The sequence below is a fragment of the Lithobates pipiens genome, unplaced genomic scaffold (genome assembly GCF_037356315.1).
Source record: "Lithobates pipiens isolate NorthernLeopardFrog02 unplaced genomic scaffold, aLitPip1_a1.2 Scaffold_18, whole genome shotgun sequence".
Taxonomy (NCBI): domain Eukaryota; kingdom Metazoa; phylum Chordata; class Amphibia; order Anura; family Ranidae; genus Lithobates; species Lithobates pipiens.
The window spans coordinates 454,136,696-454,157,948 of NW_027507758.1; the positions used below are offsets into that span (position 1 = coordinate 454,136,696).

General features: G+C 42.6%; 1 protein-coding gene across 2 annotated transcripts in view; it reads right to left on the reverse strand.

Annotated features, from left to right (window-relative positions):
- The window catches only part of PLOD2 (procollagen-lysine,2-oxoglutarate 5-dioxygenase 2), a 214,495-nt gene that overhangs the window by 34,669 nt on the left and 158,573 nt on the right, over positions 1-21,253 (reverse strand). For both annotated transcript variants that reach the window (XM_077488240.1, XM_077488241.1), the window contains exon 9: positions 12,824-12,949. In XM_077488240.1, coding sequence (XP_077344366.1) covers positions 12,824-12,949 — 126 coding nt within the window. The remainder of the gene's footprint in view (positions 1-12,823; positions 12,950-21,253) is intronic.

Consider the following 21,253-nt stretch of genomic DNA (forward strand, 5'->3'; position numbering starts at 1 on the left):
TTTTGTCTCTCCTAGCAAACCCTTGGGGGATGTGTTTATACTCGTAACAATGTGTATTGTATTTTGGGAGTTTGGTGCCGGCAAGTCTGACTTGACGTGGGGATATCTGATTAATAACAACATTGTCTGGATGGGCATTGAGTTACCTAGGCTGGGTTAAGTGACAAGTTAAAGTGGTTGTAAACCCTTACAGACCACTTTTACCTACAGGTAACCCTAGATTAAGGCTTACGGTGTAGGTTTAGGAGATATTTTCAAAAGACAGTCAACTGACCATGCCGCTGCTAACAGCGATCATGCTGTTAGTGGTGGCTCCCGCTCGCATGCATGGGAGTGACGTCATCGCGGCTCCGGCCAATCACAGCACCAGAGCCACAATACCCGGAAGGAAGATGGACACTTCGTGGAATAGAGGACAGCGATAACCTCGCTGGCTCCTGTGTCAGGTAAGTGGCACATAATGCGCTACTATGTGATGCATAGTAGCCCATTATGCTTTACCTTTGCAGGGAAACAGAGGAAGTAAAACCCATCAGGGTTTACTTGCTCTTTAATTAGCTGTTAATTATGTTCTTGGTTACAATTTGTATTGTTAGGGTAATATGATCAGGAGGGGGGAGATGTCCTTCTGTGGTATATATTCTGTTTTAGTTGGTCAAATAGACATTCCATGTTGCAGTTTTGTAACTGAGCTAGTCTCGCCTGGTTCTTGGTTACAATATGTGGATGTAATATCTGGTATCTGAGGATCCAGTTTACTGATGGAAGCACTCAAGCGGAGTGTGGGAAGAGAGTCTGTTACACACCCCATTGCCACTAAAACCCCAACTGACAATGCTGGGGCCTACCTGATAGGTAGCTTGTTGCATTGTTTGGTGGAGATATGCATCTTATCAATTCTCTCTTATAATGTAGAGGGCTATATGAGGTTATGTTTTTAACTGCTGCTATTTTAGCAGCTTTATTTGTCACAACAGCTTTGCTTTAGAGTGGGGGTAAACTCCCATGCATGAATTTTACCCCTTTACAGTAGGTAAGCCTATAATAAGGCTTACCTATAGGTACTAAAAATATCTCCTAAACGTGCACCCATGTCGTCCTTCAGAGGCCTGTGCTGTAAGGCTCCCACACACATGCACGGGAGTGACGTTATCGTGGCTACATCCATTCACACAGCTGGAGTCTGAACTTGGAAGGAAGACCAGATGAAGACGAAAGCGCCTTCAGCGGTGACAGCGCGCCATTGGAAGGCTTAATTTTTAGGCAAGTTTCACATAATGTGCTAGTATGCGATGCAAAAAAAAACAAAAAAAAAAAACAGCGGTTTATTATCGCTTTGAGTAATCAGATTTCTACTTTTTGAGAAAAGATATATACTCCAGAAATTCTTACAATTTACAAATTATGAAAAACATTTATGTAAGCAGAACTAAAACAGAAAATGGAATTACGTTTAAGCCTTTAGTTACTAATCAATCATCAAGGTTCTTGTGGCACAGCTAACATCATTTTATGAGACATTTTCTTGATTAGAAGGAGCACTGATTAATACAACTCATGATGTGAGTGGTTTATTTGACTAAATCCTAGGCAGTGACACTGTGGTTTTTAGTGATTGCTGTTAGATTTTAAGTGATTAAACAATGTGCATTTTGGAAATTATCATTGAAAGACTTTTCTATGTAAATTAGACCTTGCTCATAGTAGGTCAGTCAACTGTACTATTATTATGTCAATAGGAGTTCTGCTAAAACCTTACTGGAAAATTGAAAAAAAATAAAATGCATACATTTTGCTGCAAAAACAAAATCTAAAAGAACAACATCTACATGTCTGACACATACAAACGATAAATTAAAGTATGCTATGGTAACTCACCCCACTTCGGGTTAAATCACAAAAAACAAATACCCGATTGGTTGATGTAGGCTGCTTTGCAGATTTTTACTACTTTTAGCACTGTTTAACAGTCTGCTGGAAATTAGTGATCGTGAGACCTTCCAACATTTGCCATTCATAAACAAAGACACTGCACCAACATGGTGATAGATACCAGTGAAGATATATGAGAGCAAAGCTTTCTATTTGATGCTATAACAGGTTATTTGTCTCAAGAACATGTCTCAATGTCTAATCATCCCATCCTACAAACAGGACAGAATGAAAAAAAAAAAAAAAAAAAAAAAAAAAAAGAAGTCAATGCTTGTGCACTGGAAACTCAACAGTGCTGACAACAAAGCAAAATGTGTGCTATTCTGAGACACTCTGTGCATGATAGATTAGAAGGCTAGATACTGTAGATTAACACACACACACAAGCAGTGAAGAGCATTCACTACCAGGATTCTGACCAATTTGCAGGAAAGAGGAAAGGAGGTCCAAGGGATACTTTGTGGGAAATCCAATGTAATCAGCATGAGAAAAACAATGAGCATTATTATACAGGATTTATATAGCGCAAACAGTTTGCACAGCGCTTTACAACATCAAGGAAGACCATACACTTACAATACAAATCAATACAGGAGAGATTAAAGGGCCCTGCTCATTCCAGCTTACAATCCAAAAGGGAGGGTCAAGTGGAAAGAAAAGGTAATAACTGTGGGGGGTGAGTTGATGAAGAAAATGAAAAAAAAAAAAAAAAAAACAGTTAGGTGTGGGTAGGGTAGGTTTCTCTGAAGAGAAGGGTTTTGAGGGATCGTCTAAAAGCTAATAGAGTAGGAGATAAGTGGACAGATTGGGATAGGACATTCCATAGGATTGGAGAGGCTTTAAAAAAAAGTCCTGTAGGCGAGCATGGGAGGAGGTGACAAGGGAGCTAGAGAGCAGGAGGTCTTGAGAAGAATGAATAGAATGAGTAGGTTGGTATTTAGAGACTAGGCTAGTGAAGTAGCTGGGGGCTAAATTGTGGATGGCTTTGTAGGTAGTGGTTAGTATTTTGAATTTAATTTGTTGGGTGAGCGGAAGCCAGTGGAGGGGTTGACAGAGAGGGGTAGCAAACAGAGATATTAATAAGGTGGATGAGCCTGACAGACTATGTAGAGCAGGGGTCTCCAAATTATGGCGTCTTCAAACTATGGCCCTCCATTTGTTCAGGAACTACAATTCCCATCATGCCTAGTCATGTCTGTGAATCTCAGAGTTTTTCATAGGGCGTGTAGTTCCACAACAGCTGGAGGGCCGTAGTAGTCCCTGATGTAGAGGTAAGCCCATGAGAAGGGAATTGCAGTAGTTGAGACGAGAGATGACCAACGAGTGAATTAAGATCTTTGTTGTGTCATTGGTTAGAAAGGGGTGTATTTTGGAGATGTTACGGAGGTTGAAGTGGCAAGATTTGGACAGTAATTGGAGGTGGTGCTTAACCTCTAGGGATCCTCGCTATAGCCGAATGACAGCTACAGCACGGACCTTAATTGCTGGGACGACGTCTATTGAGGTCATCCCGTGCACGAGCGGTCTATGAGACTCGCTGGATCACAGATCGGAGTAAGGGGTCGATCCCGACCCCTTATCACGTGATCAGCTGTCAGCCACTGACAACTGATTACGTGATGTCCACACAGCCGGTAATTGGCTATTTTTTCTCCTTGCGCTGACAGCGCAAGCAGAAAAAAAAAACCATCACCGGTAGCAGTGAGAGGGGCATCAGTCCCGATCACTGCAATGTGCCTAGATCCTCAGTGCCCACCTGTGCCCCTTAAAAGTGCCGCCCACCACTGCCACCTGTCAGTGCCCACAATCAGTGCCTGGGCAGTGCTGCACATTAGTGCCAGTGCCCATCAGTGCCATCTACCAGTGCCACCTACCAGTGCCCCCCATCAAGGCCCACCAGTGCCATCTTATCAGTGGCCATCAGTGTCATCTTATCTGCGCCCATCAGTACAGACTTATCTGTCCCCATCAGTGCCACCTTAACTGTGCCCATCAGTGCCCACCAGTGCAGCCTCATCAGCGCATATCAATGAAGCAGAAAAATTGCCTGTTTGCAAAATTTAATAATAAACTATTAAACATTTTTTTCAAAATCTTCCATCTTTTTTTGTTTGTTTAGCAAAAAAAAAAAAAACCCCAGCTGTGATTACATACCACCAAAAGAAAGCTCTATGTGTGGGAAAAAAATGATAAAAACTTTATTTGGGTACAGTGTTATATGACCGCACAATTGTCATTCAAAGTGCGACAGCGCTGAAAATGGGTCTGGGCAGGAGGGGGGTTTAAGTGCCCAGTAAGCAAGTGGTTAAAGGAGAGTTCAGAGTCCACGACTACACCTAGAACCTTGGCATGCGGGGATGGGCTTATAGTTGTGCCATCAATTTTGACAGAGCGCGGGGGAGAGCGCGCGCTCTCGAGGGCGAGAGAGGGCGAGGGCGAGAGAGCGCGAGAGAGCGAGAGAGGGCGAGAGAGGGCGAGAGAGGGCGAGAGAGGGCGAGAGAGGGCGAGAGAGGGCGAGAGAGGGCGAGAGAGGGCGAGAGAGGGCGAGAGAGGGCGAGAGAGGGCGAGAGAGGGCGAGAGCGAGAGAGGGCGAGAGCGAGAGAGGGCGAGAGCGAGAGAGATTGATTGGGGAAGGGAAAGGGGCATATGGGGGAGGGAAAATTATAAGTTCGGTTTTGAATAGATTGAGTTTGAGGAAGTGGTGTGATAACCAGACTGATATCTGGTAGTAAGCTAATGATACGTGAGGAGTCAGAGGGAGTGAGCTGAAGGGTCGAGAAATCGATTTGGGTGTCGTCAGCATAGAGGTGGTATTGGAAGCCATGGGAGGCCATCAGCTGACCCAGGGAGGAGGTGTAGATTGAAAATAGGAGAGGTCCAAGAACAGAACCTTGGGGGACCCCAACAGAGTAGAGTTTGTAGGAAACGCTAAAGGTGCAGTTGGATAAGCAGGAAGAAAACCAGTGAAGAGTAAAGTCAGAGATCAAAGGCTTGGAGTTTTTTTTGTTTTTGTTTTTTGAGGAGGGGGCGTTCAACCATATCAAAGGCAGCAGAGAGGTCCAAGAGTAGGAATACAGAATAGTGTCAATTGGTTTTGGTCGTTAGTAGATCGTTTGTTAATTTTAGAAGAGCAGTTTCTGTGAAGTGTAGAGGACTAAATCCAGACTGAAGGGGATCAAGAAGGCTATTATCAGCAAGGTGGACACTCAGTTGGTTGTAGACCAGACAGTCAAGGAGTTTGGATAAGAGGATAGGGGTGAGATTTTGTCGTAGAGGTTGTCGGTAGCAGAGTAGAGAAAAGAAGGGTTGAGATGACGCAAGTTTCTGAGGGTAACTTTTAGGCAGTTGGAAGGAGAGGAGGTGGAGGGGAGAGACTGAAACTAATAAGCTAATGGTCAGAGAGGGAATGGATAGTTAGAGAGGTTGCATGGAGTGCAAAGGTGAGAGAAAACAAGGTCAAGGGTATTGCCTTCAGAGTGAGTAGGAGCGTTTATCTACTGCTTCAAGTCAAAGGAGGAGGTAAGGCTAAGAATTTTGGAAGTGCCAGGAATGTTAGTATTAATAGGGATGTTGAAGTCACCCAGAATGATTATGGGGATTTCAGAATAAAGAAAATAGTAGAGAAGTCATCAAGAAAGGTTGATGCTGGTCCAGGGGGCTTGTAGATCACAGACATCCTTAGAGAAACTGGAGTGAAAAGAATGTAAGATGCACCATCATTAATATCATTTGATTTGTGCCAACTTTGCCATTTTAAATAAGGGCAAGAAAGGCTTGAAGGTGGTGCACCAATGCTGCTGTGTGCTTCATTTGTAATGCTAAACATGGCACTCCAATATTTCCCTCACCCAGTTTGCTTCCAGCTAACAAATCAAACAATCCACTTCGAGACATGGATCAAAGAGCCAGATTAAGCAGAATGCTATGGATCATCCTCTCCCGCTACACATTTGGGCCAGAGAAAAGATTAACAAAATTGCTATCCCTGTAGTGGCAACCCTAGGAAGAAGACATCTAGCTGCAGGTCAAATGACTAGTAGGATCTTTATTTACCTGGACTAGTCTCCATTTGGAGTTGAGACTTGGCAGTGGAGACAAAAGGTGGCACGTGCAAAATCGTGCTCAGCCTGCTAGTGAGTCAAAGTGGAGGGGACTGAATGAGAAGGACAGCCAGAAATGGCCAAACTAGGGAATGGGTGTAGAGATCATTTACCGTGACCGATGGGCAAACTTAGGGACGATTTTGGCCATTGACTGTCTTTTAGGCTTTAGGAAGGAGTTTGGACTAATAGTACAACACACATTACAAGATGTTCATTTAGTTTATATAAAAAGGTTACACCAAGAAGCCAGTCCATCCAAAACTAGCAAGTTATGGCATATGAATTAAGGGTGGGTTTCACCTTTGAGAGAGCGAGCGATAAAGGAGGGAAGAAAATAAGTTGGAAATAGTCCTGTTAAACAGCATGTTACCCATACATAATTTACTCACTTTAAACTTAACCACTTGCCGACCGCCGCACGACGATATACGTCGACAGAATGGCACAGGCAGGCATATGGGCGCACCTGTACGTCCCTGCCTTCCCGCGGGTGGGGGGCCCGATCGCCCCCCCCCCCCGGTGCCAGCAGCGGTCGGTATCCGTTCAGGAGCGATCCGGGATGAGGGGGCGGCCATTCGTTCATGGCCACCCCCTCGCGATCGCTCCTGACGAATGGAAGTGAGGCGTGACATCACTTCCTCTCCTGTAATGTAAACACAGGCAGAGGAAGTGATGTAATCTCTCCTCCGTGTCGGTATTTTTCGTTCCGGCACCGAGGAGAGAGGATCGGTGAGTTGCACCAACACGACACTACACAGTAGAACATGCCAGGCACACTCTCACCCCCCTTCACCCCCCGATCACCCCCTCAATCACCCTTGCCCCCCCAGTCACATTGACACCAATTGCATTTTTTATTTTTTTTGCATTGGTGTCATTTGTGACTGTAATAACTGTTAGGGCAGTTAGGGTTAGCCCCCTTTAGTACTAAGGTACCCCCCCCTAACCCCCCCAATAAAGGTTTAACCCCGTGATCACCCCCCGTCGCCAGTGTCACTAAGGCTGGGTTCACATTGCAGCGGTTTATGAGAACGGATGTGATTCGCACCGCACTGCAGTGCAAATCACATCCGATCTCTGTGCGATTCGAGTTGAGCCATACAGATAGTATGGCTGAATTTGCGTCGCACCCGCCGCAAATTCGCACGGGACCCTTTTTTGGTCCGCAGCAGAATCGGATCGCATGGGTGTTCACACCATGCGATCCGAGTTTGCAGATCGCACTGCGATATGCGAACTGATCTGGGGGTGTCATTAACATTTCACTGACACTCCCAGCAGTTCGCATAGGGCAGTGTGAACTGCCGCCGGGAGGCATGCGATGCGGGAACCCGCCGCGGATTTGTGGCGTTCCTGCATCACTCCAGTGTGAACCCAGCCTAATAAGCGATCATTTTTCTTATCGCTGTATTAGTGTCACAGGTGACACTAGTTAGGCAGGTAGGTATTTAGGTTCGCCGCAGCTTTTTATAGCGCCAGGGACCCCCATATACTACCGCATAAAGCCCCCTGATTGCCCCCTAGTTAACCCTTTCACCAGTGATCACCATATAACTGTTACAGGTGACGCTGGTTGGTTAGTTATTTTTTTATAGTTTCAGGGCACCCGCCATTTATTACCTAATAAAGGTTTAACCCCCTGATCACCCGGCGGGTGATATAAGTTTGAGGGTCAGATAAGGTCTGCATCGCCCCAGGCAGCGTCAGGTTAGTGCCAGTACCGCTAACACCCACGCACGCAGCATACACCTCTCTTAGTAATATAGTATCTGATCAGATCTATATTAGCGTCGCCAGCAGTTTAGGTTTCCCAAAACGCATTGTTAGTGGGATCAGCCCTGATACCTGCTAGCACCTGCGTTTAGCCCCTCCGCCAAGCCCAGACCAGCCCACCCAAGTGCAGTATCGATCGATCACTGTCACTTACAAAACACAACACACATAACTGCGTTTGCAGAGTCAGGCCTGATCCCTGCGATCGCTAACAGTTTTTCTTGTAGCGTTTTAAAACAGTCGCTGACAGCCTAGGTGCTTTTTTACCTGTGAGTCTCACTAGTGTACCCCTAAATTTAGGGGTGTCTACTTTCCAAAATGGGGTCATTTGGGGGGGGGGGGGGTTTGTGCCATCTTGGCATTTTTTGGCCTTCAAAACTGTAATAGGTAGTGAGGAGTGAAGTCAAAAATTTACACCCTTAGAAAGCCTGAAGGCGGTGCTTGGTTTTCGGGGCCCCGTACGTGGCTAGGCTCCCAAAAAGTCCCACATATGTGGTATCCCCGTACTCAGGAGAAGCAGCAGAACTTATTTTGGGGTGTCATTTCACATATGCCCATAGCATGTGTGAGCAATATATCATTTAGTGACAACTTTGTGAAAAAAAAAAAAAAAAGTTTGTAATTTTTCTGCAACTTGTGCCAAATATAAAATATTCCATGGACTCAACATGCCTCTCAGCAAATAGCTTGGGGTGTCTACTTTCTAAAATGGGGTAATTTGTGGGGGTTTTGTGCCATCTTGGCATTTTATGGCCTTCAAAACTGTGATAGGTAGTAAGGAGTGAAATTACAAATGTATGCCCTTAGAAATCCTGAAGGCGGTGCTTGGCTTTCGGGGCCCCGTACGCGGCTAGGCTTCCAAAAAGTCGACCACATGTGGTATCCCCATACTCAGGAGAAGCAGCAGAATGTATTTTGGGGTACAATTCCACATATAACCATGGCATGTGTGAGCAATATATCATTTAGTGACAACTGTGTCATTATTCAATCGCTTGAGGCAAAAAATTAAAATATTCAATGGGCTCAACATGCCACTTATCAATTTCCTTAGGGGGTCTACTTTCCAAAATGGGGTCATTTGGGGGGGTTTTGTACTGCCCTGCCATTTTAGCACCTCAAGAAATGAGATAGGCAGTCATAAACTAAAAGCTGCGTAAATTCCAGAAAACGTACCTTAGTTTGTAGATGTGACAACTTTTGCGCAAACCAATAAATATACAGTTATTGACTTTTTTTTTTTTACCAAAGACATATGGCTGAATACATTTTGGCCTAAATGTATGACTAAAATTGAGTTTATTGGATTTTTCTAATAACAAAAAGTAGAAAATATTTTTTTTTCAAAATTTGCGGTCTTTTTACGTTTATATCGCAAAAAATAAAAATCGCAGAGTCAGTCAAATACCTTTAAAAGAAAGCTCTATTTGTGGGAAAAAAAGGACGCAAAATTTTGTTTGGGTACAACATTGCATGACCGCGCAATTACCAGTTAAAGCAGCGCAGTGCCAAATTGTAAAAAAGACCTCTGGTCATTGACCAGCAAAATGGTCCGGTCTGAAAGTGGTTAAACAACAACCGCATAAACGGTTTGTAATAAAAAGCAACAATATGCCTATTTTATAGCTTATTAAATTTGCACCATATAAATACAGGTCCTAATAACAGCTCAGCTGTGATCTACAAGGTCAATTCAATGAAACAACCAATCAGAATAAAATAGTGAGTGGTGTTGCGCTCCTAAAATTAATGTTTGAAATCGATATATACAATTGTCATATCAAAATGAGAATAAATATATATGGACTATGCAATATTCAGTTATGTCTCTACTGTGCAAAATCAATGTGCAAAATAGGGACAGACGTAATATACAATGTTTAAAATAAAAGCAAAATAAATGTGCAAAGACAAAATGTGCAAAGATGCAGAATAAATCACCGATAATGACATAAATATATAAAGTCCAAAGTGAGATGTTGGAAGCTCCTCAGGGTCCAATGTGCAAAATAGTGCAAATGTGGAAGTGTTTCATAGGAACACTGAGTGGTAATGCAGTAATATTCAGTGACTTTAAAGTGGAAGTAAACCCATGGATTTAAACAGTTAAAATAAAGAGGCATCCCGGGAATGCTAACTGCACATTGGCTGTGCTCTCAGCCAAACTATCAAACCATCCAATGGCTGGTGTCATAACGAATCACATGTGCAGCACCATAGCAGTTGAAGATTAAACAGAGGCAAAGATGGCAGCTTCCTTGGCTGAAAACGATAGGGGAGTTTACTTCCACTTTAAGTGCACAATGTGTCTTCAGTGTCACTGACACCCATGGTTGTACTAAATTACTACCTTACTGCTGTAAGGTAAACAGCATGTAGAGGAGATAGAGGGAGTTGGATACCTTTGGATTGGTATAATCCTGCGCGTTCCTACTGTGTATGGAGCAGAGCCAGGGGAGATCCTTTCCTTTCCTTCCACTGAACAGGTGTCTGATCGCTCAAATGCTCAATATATCAGGGTATAGAAAATGGGATAAAAAGACTACCATGGTGTAGTATGTTTACAATAAAAGCTGAACTTTATTTATGAGGCAAATAAACTCACATTTCAATGTGTAGATCGCACAATGTAAAAATGAGCTCCAAGCTCGTACCTGACCGTCCTTTCCGGTGTCTGTATGCCTCTTAGTATCCTATGCGTTACGTCACAACACACGTGACTTCGACTGGGATGGGGGACGTGTGTTGTGATGTAACGCGTAGGATACTAATTTGCACTATTTTGCACATTGGACCCCGAGGAGTGTCCAACATCTCACTTTTGACTTTATATATTTATGTCATTATCTGCGATTTATTCTGCATTTTTGCACATTTATTTTGCACTCAGTAGCATTTATATAGTTTGCTTATTTGCACATTTACCTATTGCACTCAGTAACATTGCTGATTACATTTGCTTTTATTTTACACATTATGTATTATGTCTGTCCCTATTTTGCACATTGATTTTGCACAGTAGCACTTTATTGTACGAGACGTAACTGGATATAGCATAGTCCATATGTATTTATTCTCACTTTGATATATGACAATTGTGTATATCAATTTCAAACATTAAATTTTAGGAGTGCAGCAACACTCACTATTTTTATCTTATTTATTTGGGTAAAAGTTTGACCCTTATGGTGTATGCAGCACCTAGACATTGTATTCACATTTCCTTTTAGCGCAGGAGTATTTACTTTACATAACCAATCAGAATAATTCCATCTCATGGAGATACAGTCATGAACAAAATAGTTGGCACCCCAGGAATTTTTCCAGAAAATCAAGTATTTCTCACAGAAAAGTATTGCTGTAACACTTTTTGCTATACACGTTTATTCCCTTTGTGTGTATTGGAACAAAACTAAAAAAAGGGAGGAAAAGGCAAATTGGACATAACGTCACACAAAACTCCAAAAATGGGCTGGTCAACATTCTTGGCACCCTTAACTTAATATTTGGTTGCACACCCTTTGGGAAAAATTAGTGAAATCAGTCGCTTCCTATAACCATCAATAAGCTTCTTACACCTCTCACGTGGAATTTTGGGCCACTCTTCCTTTGCCCAGGTCTCCTATTGGAAGGGTGCCCTTTCCCAACGGCAATGTAAAGATCTCTCCACAGGTGTTTAGATCTGGAGCCATTGCTGGCCACTTCAGAACTCTCCAGCGCTTTGTTTCCATCAATTTTGGGGTGCTTTTTGACGTATGTTTGGGGTCATTGTCCTGCTGGAAGGCCCAAGATCTCGGACGCAAACCCAGCTTTCTGACACTAAGCTCTACAGTGCGACCCATAATCCTTTGGTAATCCTCAGATTTCATAATACTTTGCACACATTCAAGGCACCCAGTGCCAGAGGCAGCAAAACAACCCCAAAACATCATTGAACCTCCACCATATTTCACTGTAGGTAGTGTGTTCTTTTCTTTGTAGGCCTCATTCCGTTTTCGGTAAACAGTAGAATGATGTGCTTTACCAAAAAGCTCTATCTTGGTCTCATCTGTCCACAAGACATTTTCCCAGAAGGATTTTGGCTTGCTCAAGTCTTGCTTTTTTATGTCTCTGTGTCAGCAGGGGGGTCCTCCTGGGTCTCCTGCCATAGCGTTTAATTTCCTTTAAATGTTGATGGGTAGTTTGCACTGACACTGATGCTCCCTGAACCTGCAGGACAGCTTGAATTTCTTTGGAAGTTGTTTGGGGCTGCTTATCCACCATCCAGACTATACTGCGTTGCAACCTTTCATCACATTTTCTCTTCCGTTCACGCCCAGAGAGATTAGCTACAGTGCCATGGGTTCCAAACTTCTTAATAATGTTGCACACTGTGGACAAAGGCAAATCAAGATCTCTGGAGATGGACTTGTAACCTTGAAATTGTTGATATTTTTCCACAATTTTGGTTCTCAAGTCCTCAGACAGTTCTCTTCTCTTTCTGTTGTCCACACAGACACACAATGCAAAGACTAAGTGAACTTCTCTCCTTTTATCTGCGGTCAGGTGTGATTTTTATATTGCCCACACCTGTTACTTGCCCCAGGTGAGTTTAAAGGAGCATCACATGCTTGAAAAAGTAAATTTTTTGAATTTTGTGTGACATTATGTCGGATTTGCTTTTTTTCCCTCCTTTTTATGTTTTGTTCCAATACACACAAAGGGAATAAACGTGTATAGCAAAACATGTGTTACTGCAATACTTTTCTGTGAGAAATACTTGATTTTCTGGAAAAACTTCTGGGGTGCCAACAATTTCGGCCATGACTGTCAACATGGGTATTTCCAAAGTACTAAAACTTTATGAGCTTTCAAAGCTATAATTGTCCATATGTAACTTAACATACATTTTTTAGATCTCCGAGCTTGTAAAATTAAATGTAAAAAACACAGCTAATAGATATTAAAGCCAATAACACAATAAGACTACAAGACAAAAAGGGAAATATAAATGCTTAACATCTCAAAATACTTACACGGTTATGAAGAAAGACTGATAGCTTATCTTTGGGATAGTCAAGTGCCAACAGTCTGCTGAAGAACTCTGGCAGGAAAGGAGTTGGCTGTTCAACAAAGATCCCAACGGTTATATCTGGATAGTCCTAAAAATATAACACCAGTCAATTAAAAAGGAGTTAAAAATTACAATATTCTAGCTACCATTTCATAAAGTCTTATGTTGGTTTATTTAGATTTAGACTGTTAGATGTATTTCTATCATTTAATGCTTCAAAGTACGTGTGTATAGTTACTATCTAGAGCAGGGAAGGTATCCAAGACCATCTAAATAAAATGTGAGGCCTAAAGCCAGCCATAGATGGTTTGAATTTTGACCAGTTCAGTAGGAACTGTCTGAGATTCAAACCATGTGTGGGCAACCAGCCTGTCAGATTTTACATATGATTATTGCTAGCAGCTTCTATAGCTGCTAGCAAGAATCACCCACCGTCCCCGCCGGGAAAAAACTATGGCTCCATGGGAGGGATTCCCCTGTCAACACAACAGTTGATTAATTGGTTAGAATAGGAGCAATTGATCACTGGTATCAATTCACACGTGTGCAGTCTTGTGTAACCAGAAAAGCATAGACAGAAAAGATTGAACAAAGGAAGTTCACACACCAAGGGCATGGGTTACATTTAGATGCTAGACTAAGTACCAAAGGAACGTATTGTATACATATACATTTTTATTAGCGGTCACAATGAATAATTATACAACCACAAAAATTTTTTTTATATATATATATATATATATATATATATATATATATAATTTTTTTTTTTTATTTGTATTTATAATATATTATAAAAATAAAAAACACACCCATAACAATAAGAAAATGTCTTCCCACATGTGCACAGTTAAATGTGGGCACAAAGGTTACAGTGCCTTGCAAAAGTATTCACCCCCCATGGCGCTCTTCATGTTTTGTTGCCTCATTGTGAAGCAAACAACAAATAGGACAAAATAATAGAAAAGATCAATGTGCATAACTATTCACCCCCTAACCGCCCCCCCAAGTCAATACTTTGTAAAGTCACCTTTTGCAGCTATCACAGCTCCAAGTCGCTTTGGATAAGTCTTTATGAGCTTGCCACATCTTACCACTGGGACTTTTGCCCATTCCTCCTTGCAAAACTGCTCCAGCTACTTCAAGTTGGATGGTTTACGCTTGTGAACAGCAATCTAAGTCTGACCACAAATTTTCTATTGGATTGAGGTCTGGGCTTTGACTAGTTCATTCCAACATATTTACATGTTTCCCCTTAAACCACTCAAGTGTTGCTTTAGCGGTGTGTTTGAGGTCATTGTCCTGCTGGAAGGTGATCGATCCTTAAAATCACACCAAGAGTGGTACAGGTTTTGTCCAAGAATATTCCTGTATTTAGCACCATCCATCTTTCCCTCAACTCTGACCCAGTCCCGACTGCTGAAAAACATCCCCACAGCATGATGCTGCCATCACCACGTTTCACTGTGGGGATGGTGTTCTTTGGGTGATGTGATGGGTTTGGGCCAGACATAGCATTTTCTTTGATGGCTAAAAAGTTCAATTTTAGACAGGTTTGCTGTTGTGCCATGTTCTTTCCATTTGGTTATGATAGATTTGATAGTGCTGCTAGGGATTTTTTTTTATTTTTTATAACCTAACTCTGTATTGTACTTCTCAACAACATTGTTGAACTTTTATAAATGGATGAGTGTCCTTTTGTAACTATAATGCTGATTACGTTTCATCTTACTCTGTAGAACTACTATTACATATTTATGCAAATGTATTACATTATACTGGGGTTGATTCACTAAAGGCAAATAGACACTGTGCGCTTTGCAAAGTGCAAATGCATTTGCTCCAGAGTTTAGTAAATGAGGTAAAGCTTTACTTTGCAAAGCATACCCAATCTCGTGCAAGGAAAATGGGAAAAAAAAAAAAAAAAAAAAAAAAAAAAAAAAAGCCTTTTTGCTAGCATATGATTGGATGATGGAATTCAGCAGAGCTTTTCCCCATTTACTAAGCTCTGGAGCAACTTCACTTGCAGAGTGCAATTGCACTTTGAAAAGTGCACAGTCTATTTTCCTTTAGTAAATCAACCTCATTGTGTCCTGTATTTCAGATGGACACCCTTTGTAATGCGATTTGTTAATAAATAACTTCATAAATTAATTGAATAAGGTATGCATTCAGTGACTTGCCTTATATAAAGTCCCATTTCTTTCTTCCTTTTGTTGTGTGTGTGTGTGTGTAATGATTATATATATATATATATATATATCTATATATATGAGATGGAGGCTTGTCATTGTTACATTTAGGTTGCATCCACTATATTGTCCCTTACTTGTTTAGAGAGTTCCTAGCAGGAAACAAACCAAAACACAGCCATAGTAGAGACACTTGATGCAGCAGTTGTTACAGTTAACCATGCTATTGTAGATGCTTGTGCATAAGTGCATATGTCTTTAAAGCCTTACTGTGATGTACTGGAAACTGGAAGGGTCAAAATAGCAATCAAACCATTGATGGAATGGACTCCGATAACACTGAAAATCTGGTCAATAGATGAAGCATTGTCCAGATAAGGTTACGGCGACAGGATCAGGTGGTAATTTGGCACAGATCCATAGGTGCTTGGGTGCAATTAAACACATCGCCTGATTATTTAGCCACTCTATAATGCAAGTCCCATTCATCCAAGCATACCGTTGGTTAGCGGTCACTGCAAGCCTTCAGGGTGAAGCAATTCAATGTAAATAGCATTGCTCACATGAGTGAGTGAGACAGTGTTGACAGGGGAATCCCTCTCACAAAGCCACCATGTTTCTCCTAGCTGGCTGGTTGAACACAAGTTGACCAACCGAACAACTTGGGTACATTCAACCTGCCCATACATGGTTCGAATCTTGACCGATTCCTGCAGAACCATCCAGGATTCAAACTATCCATGACTGGCTAAGAATCTCATCTTCAGCATCAGAACAATTACTATAGGATTTTACTGATGACTTACAATAGGAGAAAATCTGCCTCATCAGAATCCATTATCCAGCCCGATATACTGGAAAGCATGCACATTCTTTTCAACGAATGGGCAGTATGTTGACATTCCTTTCAGAGCATGAGCACCGTGCAGACATGCCTTTCAGGTGTGGCATCATTACTTCAAATGGATGGGCTATATGAAAACCTTTTTTAAATAACAGCAACATTGCTTCAAATAAATAGTCCTTAACAGTGGAGTACAAAAAGAACTCACTTGAGCTGAAGCTTGGAAGGCAATGGCGGTGTTGGAGATCACTGTGACTGATACAACTTTTAAATCATTGCTAAATAAGATTGCAAAGTTTTGGCTAGAGTAAATAACTACTGAGAGCCAGAGATGTTTTCACACCCTGCCCTGGGTGTAACAACTGATCTTTCTACTAAGGACTGTGAGCAAATGAATGCTGGAAAAAACAGCTTTATTATATCTATATGTATGTCAGACACAAATTCTCCAGATGGCAATTCTTACACTTTTAGTTTATGAAGGAAACGGGTCTACTGTTTAGGTTAAAGTCATTCAGCCAGAATAGTTGGATTTAAAGAGATTATGTTTCCATTACAAAAATATGGCATGTTTAAAATATCCACCAGATGAAACCTATGAGTATACAAAGGCTTAGGCTCATGGGCCCCTGGGACCTTCAAGACAATACCATACAGTTTCTTTAATAAATGTATCCAAAGTTTGATTGAGCAGAAGTCAGAGGTTAATCTCTGTATAAACAATAGTTGGTGGGAACACTATAAAAAATACAGGGAAGGCAAAGCTTATTCTAATTTTGTCAGTCTAGCAGCTTTGGCATTTGCTAGAAGTGCTAGAGTTTAAAGTCATAGTTCAAATAATGCCTTTGCAGATAAAGGACATCTGCAGACTTAAAAAAAAAAAAAAAAAAAAAAAAGAAAAGAAGGTTTACCAAAATTCGATAATGCCCTTGCTAAAGGTGTAGGCCATTTGTGTACCTCATGAAGCCTCACTATGCTCCCAAAAAATTCTGTCTCGCATTCCCACTGTAAAGCCTTGTACACATGGTCAGATTATCTGATGAATCTTTGTCAGTTTTTTGTTGCATGCTAGTCTGATGTCGAAAGTGAAGAGATTACTTTTATACGAAAATATTGTATGACCGAATTGAAATTCAGAAGTGATGTCATGTTGAATTGTTTTTGTATTTCTTAATTTCTGAGCATGCAAAGTCTTTCTTCGAACAAAAACTGTACTAATTAAAAGAAAATTGGATATTGTGTTTACCTACGCTGAGGTCATGCAGGTTTCATGCAGATTTCACGAAGAACTGTCAGTATATCAGTTTGCTTGTGCCTCATACGAGGAAGCCGATACACTCTGACAGGAAGACTCAATGAACTACCACAGCACCCTGGTAGTTCATTGAAAACCACAAGCTGAAAGCCGCAAAGGACTGTGAATGAGTGACATGACGGGATGGGATGGGCCGAGCCTTGTACAGCCACATCTTTTTTGAATTGTGGCAGCAGACACGGGGGAGAAGATCTCTGGTCTGATGTTACAGTGGCTATCGGGGGGGGGGGGGGGGGCAATGCTTTAATAACATGTTACACCCTGAATATGGGTGTAACATGTTATGAAAGTTGAATGTATCCCTTAATTTCGGGCAATTCCTGATGAATTGGCTGAAATTGCAGCTCTAGTTAAGCCCACTGCTGAGCTGTGATTGCATCCTGTCAATTGTAATTAGGGATGAGCCGAACACCCCCCCGGTTAGGTTTGCAGCAGAACATGCGAACAGGCAAAAAATGTGTTTGAACACATGAACACCATTAAAGTCTATGGTGCACGAACATGGAAAATCAAAATTTTAAAAGGCTTATATGCACGTTATTGCCATAAAAAGTGTTTAGGGACCCAGGTCCTGCCCCAGGGGACATGTATCAATGCAAACAAAAGCTTTAAAAATGGTTTTTTTTCAGGAGCAGTGATTTTACCAATGGTTAAATTAAAACAAAAAAAAATATTTTGTTAAATATTGTGCCTGGGTGATGTACATAGTATGCCTGTAAAGCAGCACATTGTTCCCGTGTTTAGAACAATACCACAGAAAAATTACTTGCGGCTATAATGTATTGTCGGGTCCCAGCAATATAGATGAACATCGTTGAAAAAAACAAAACAGTATGGGTTTGGGTCTGGTATGGATTTTATGGGGAAACCTGCACCCAAATTGGAAATAAATAAATAAATAAATAATAATAATAAAAAAAGAGCCCCCCCCCCCCAAGGCACTGTATACTCTGAACAGCAGTATATTATACTATACGGCCTGCCCTATATACTGTACATACTATGCAGAAAATTGGGCCTTAGGTCTTGGTGGTACCAGAACACTAAGCCCTCACAGTTACTCTTGGTGAGTGCAGGAACGGGCCCTGCTGTGAAATATTATATCAAACATTGTAATTATATTGTTGGAAGCTAGCATCAACAAGATTGAGGAGGAATAGGATAGTCAGCATAGGCATGTCTTCAAGGCATCCCAAATCCATAGCAAATTCAAATCAGTTGCATCAGCATCAGGTGCTTGATAGCTGCCGATTCAAGACCGATTCATTTTTATGAATGGGAGCCCATCAACGGAGTCTATGGATAGGCGCACTCTTTGATCATTACAAATCCTCCAGCAGCACTGAATGTGCTTTCAGAAAGCAGGCTGGATGCCGCCGGAAAGGCCAGTAGCTTCAATATTGGGCAAGTTATGGCCAGTGGTCAATCCTCAAGATCCAGTAACTCAGTGGATGCTCTGTTGGAAAGGTTTCCAAGTCTGCTTTTGCCCCTAGATATTCATGCACCATGTAATGCAGACGCTGGAAATGGTTGCTTGAACTGATCAGACCTTGGCACTGAGGACTGAAAAATTGTTTAAAGGCATCGGTCAGCTGGCCACCTTCTCCACTGCTCTTCCTCCAACTGAATGAAGCCTCAGCAACACATTGTCCAGCACCAGGAAATTATAACCTCCCAGGGTCTGGAAATAAATTGCACAAACCTTTCTTCTAGGCCTCCAGAAGAAGTTTCATCCTCTGCTCCACCTGCAAAGGAAGGATGAGTTCTGCAACCTTACCCTTGTAACATGGATCAAGAAGGGTTGCCAGCCAGTATTGATCCCTCTCCTTGATACCACAAATCCTAGGGTCCTGTCGCAGGCTTTGCAGAATCAGGGAGGCCCATGTAGCGTAAGTTTGCAGAGGCATTTGATTCGGAGTCCTCTGGGTCATGAAGGATCATATGATCTGTAACCACCTCCTCCCAGCCATGTACAACTCCTTGGGTTTCTGGGCACTGAAAACCATCCCTTGAAGACTGCTGCTGAGGGTTATGCTCTACATCCACGCTGACACAATCCTCCTCCTCTTCTTCCTGCGTGTTTGGCAGGCCCGCAGGAATGCCATCTGGATAAAGGGGGCCTTGAGAGGTAACGAAGTCCTCCCCTTCCTCCCACTGTTCTGCCTCAAGTGCCCTGTCCATGATTCTATGAAGCATGTGCTCCAACAGGAAGGCTAGAGGGACAGTGTTACTGATGCATGCATTGTTGATGCTCACCATCCTTGTGGCCTCTTCAAATGATGATCGGAAAGTGCATGCATCCTTGATCAGCAGCCACTGGCATGGCAAAAAGAAGCCAAGCTCCACTCACACTGTCCCGGTTCCATACTCGCACAGGTACTCATTGATGGCCCTCTACTGTGTGTGCAGCCCCTGCAGCATTGTCAACATTGAGTTCCACCTGGTGGGCATGTCACAAACAAGGCGGTTGGTGGGCAGGTTGCTTTCCCTTTGAATGTCAAGCCAGCCGAGCACTGGCATTGTATGACCGGTGGAAATGACCACAGACTTTTCTGGCCTGCCTCAGGAGATCCTGTAAGCCTGGGTACCTGCTCAAAAACTGCTGCACCACCTATTCTAGGTCTGTGCCAAACATGGAACATGGGTCAAGTGTCTCTGTCGAAGGGCAGAGAGGAGAATAGTGCCATTGTTGCATACAACTATTCCTGGCTGAAGCTGGGATAGAGTCGACCACCTCTGAGCCTGCCCCTGCAGAGCGGTCAGAATCTCTTCCCCAGTGTGGCTCCTGTCCCCTAGGCAGACCAAATCAAGCACCGCATGGCATCTTTTAGCCCGACTTCTTGCGTTGCCCCTTGAACTCTTGTTCAGAGGACAAATATGCAGAAAAGGCCAAAGAGGAAGAAGAGGAGAGGATGGAGGAGAGAGCTGTGGCAGAATCACCATTAGCATTTTGGAGGCGTGGTGGCAGAACAAGCTCCAACAATACTGAACCCTGTCCTGCATCCTTCCAAGCTGCCAGCAGTTTTACCCAGTGCGCCATGAAGGAAAGATAAGATCCCTGCCCATGCCTGTTGGACCATGAGTCAGCGGTAATATGCACCTTACTGCTGACCGCCCTTGTCTAACAAGGCCAAAACATTGCCTTCCATATGCCGGTAGAGAGCCGGAATGGCCTTCCTTGAAAAGAAATGGCATTTTGGAACCTGCCACTGAGGTACAGCACATTCCACAAATTCACGAAAGGGGGCAGCAACAGTGCGATCTGCTGCACACATGTCTAAAAAGGCCCACACCAAGGAACTTGTACTGTGACATAATGAAGCAGAGGATGATCACCTCCTTTCAGATACTGGGCTAAAGGGCAGTATTCCAACATGATAACGACCCCAAACAGACCTCCAAGATGAACACTACCTTGCTAAAGAAGCTGTGGGTAAAGGTGACGGACTGGCCAAGCATGTCTCCAGACCTAAACCCTATTGAGCATCTGTGGAGCATCCGCAAACAGAACGTAGGGGATCGCAAGGTCTGCAATCATGCAGTGTATTTTGCGGCGTTCCGCAACACTCGAATTTGCCACGAACGCCCCATAATGTTCACTCTTCGGCAAATGGCGAACATCTGATGGTCGAGTCAAAAAAAATTCTGTTCGACCCAAACATCAAGCTCATCCCTAGCCGTTAACGTGGATAGGAAAATCAATGTTTAAGTATTCAGGCAGCCACTGCTGTGGAGGTTCTTCAATCCATGCTGTTAGCATGCATAAGGAAATCAATTGATTTTTGCTTGTTCATCCTGCAGGCAGAGTCTTACAGTAGGCCACAAATTCAGCCTTAAAACGAAAAAAAAAAAAAAAAAAAAAAAGTTTTTTCTTTTTTGCAGATTAACCAGCAATAAACCTGTGCTTGTGAGTAGGGCAAAGCCACATTGGGTCACATGCCCTCATGATATTTTTGCTATTTTCTATCTTTCACCCCTAGCAACACAAAGCAGAGTTTAACAAGGCTGGGTTTACACCTTCGCCACATGTGGCGCACAGCA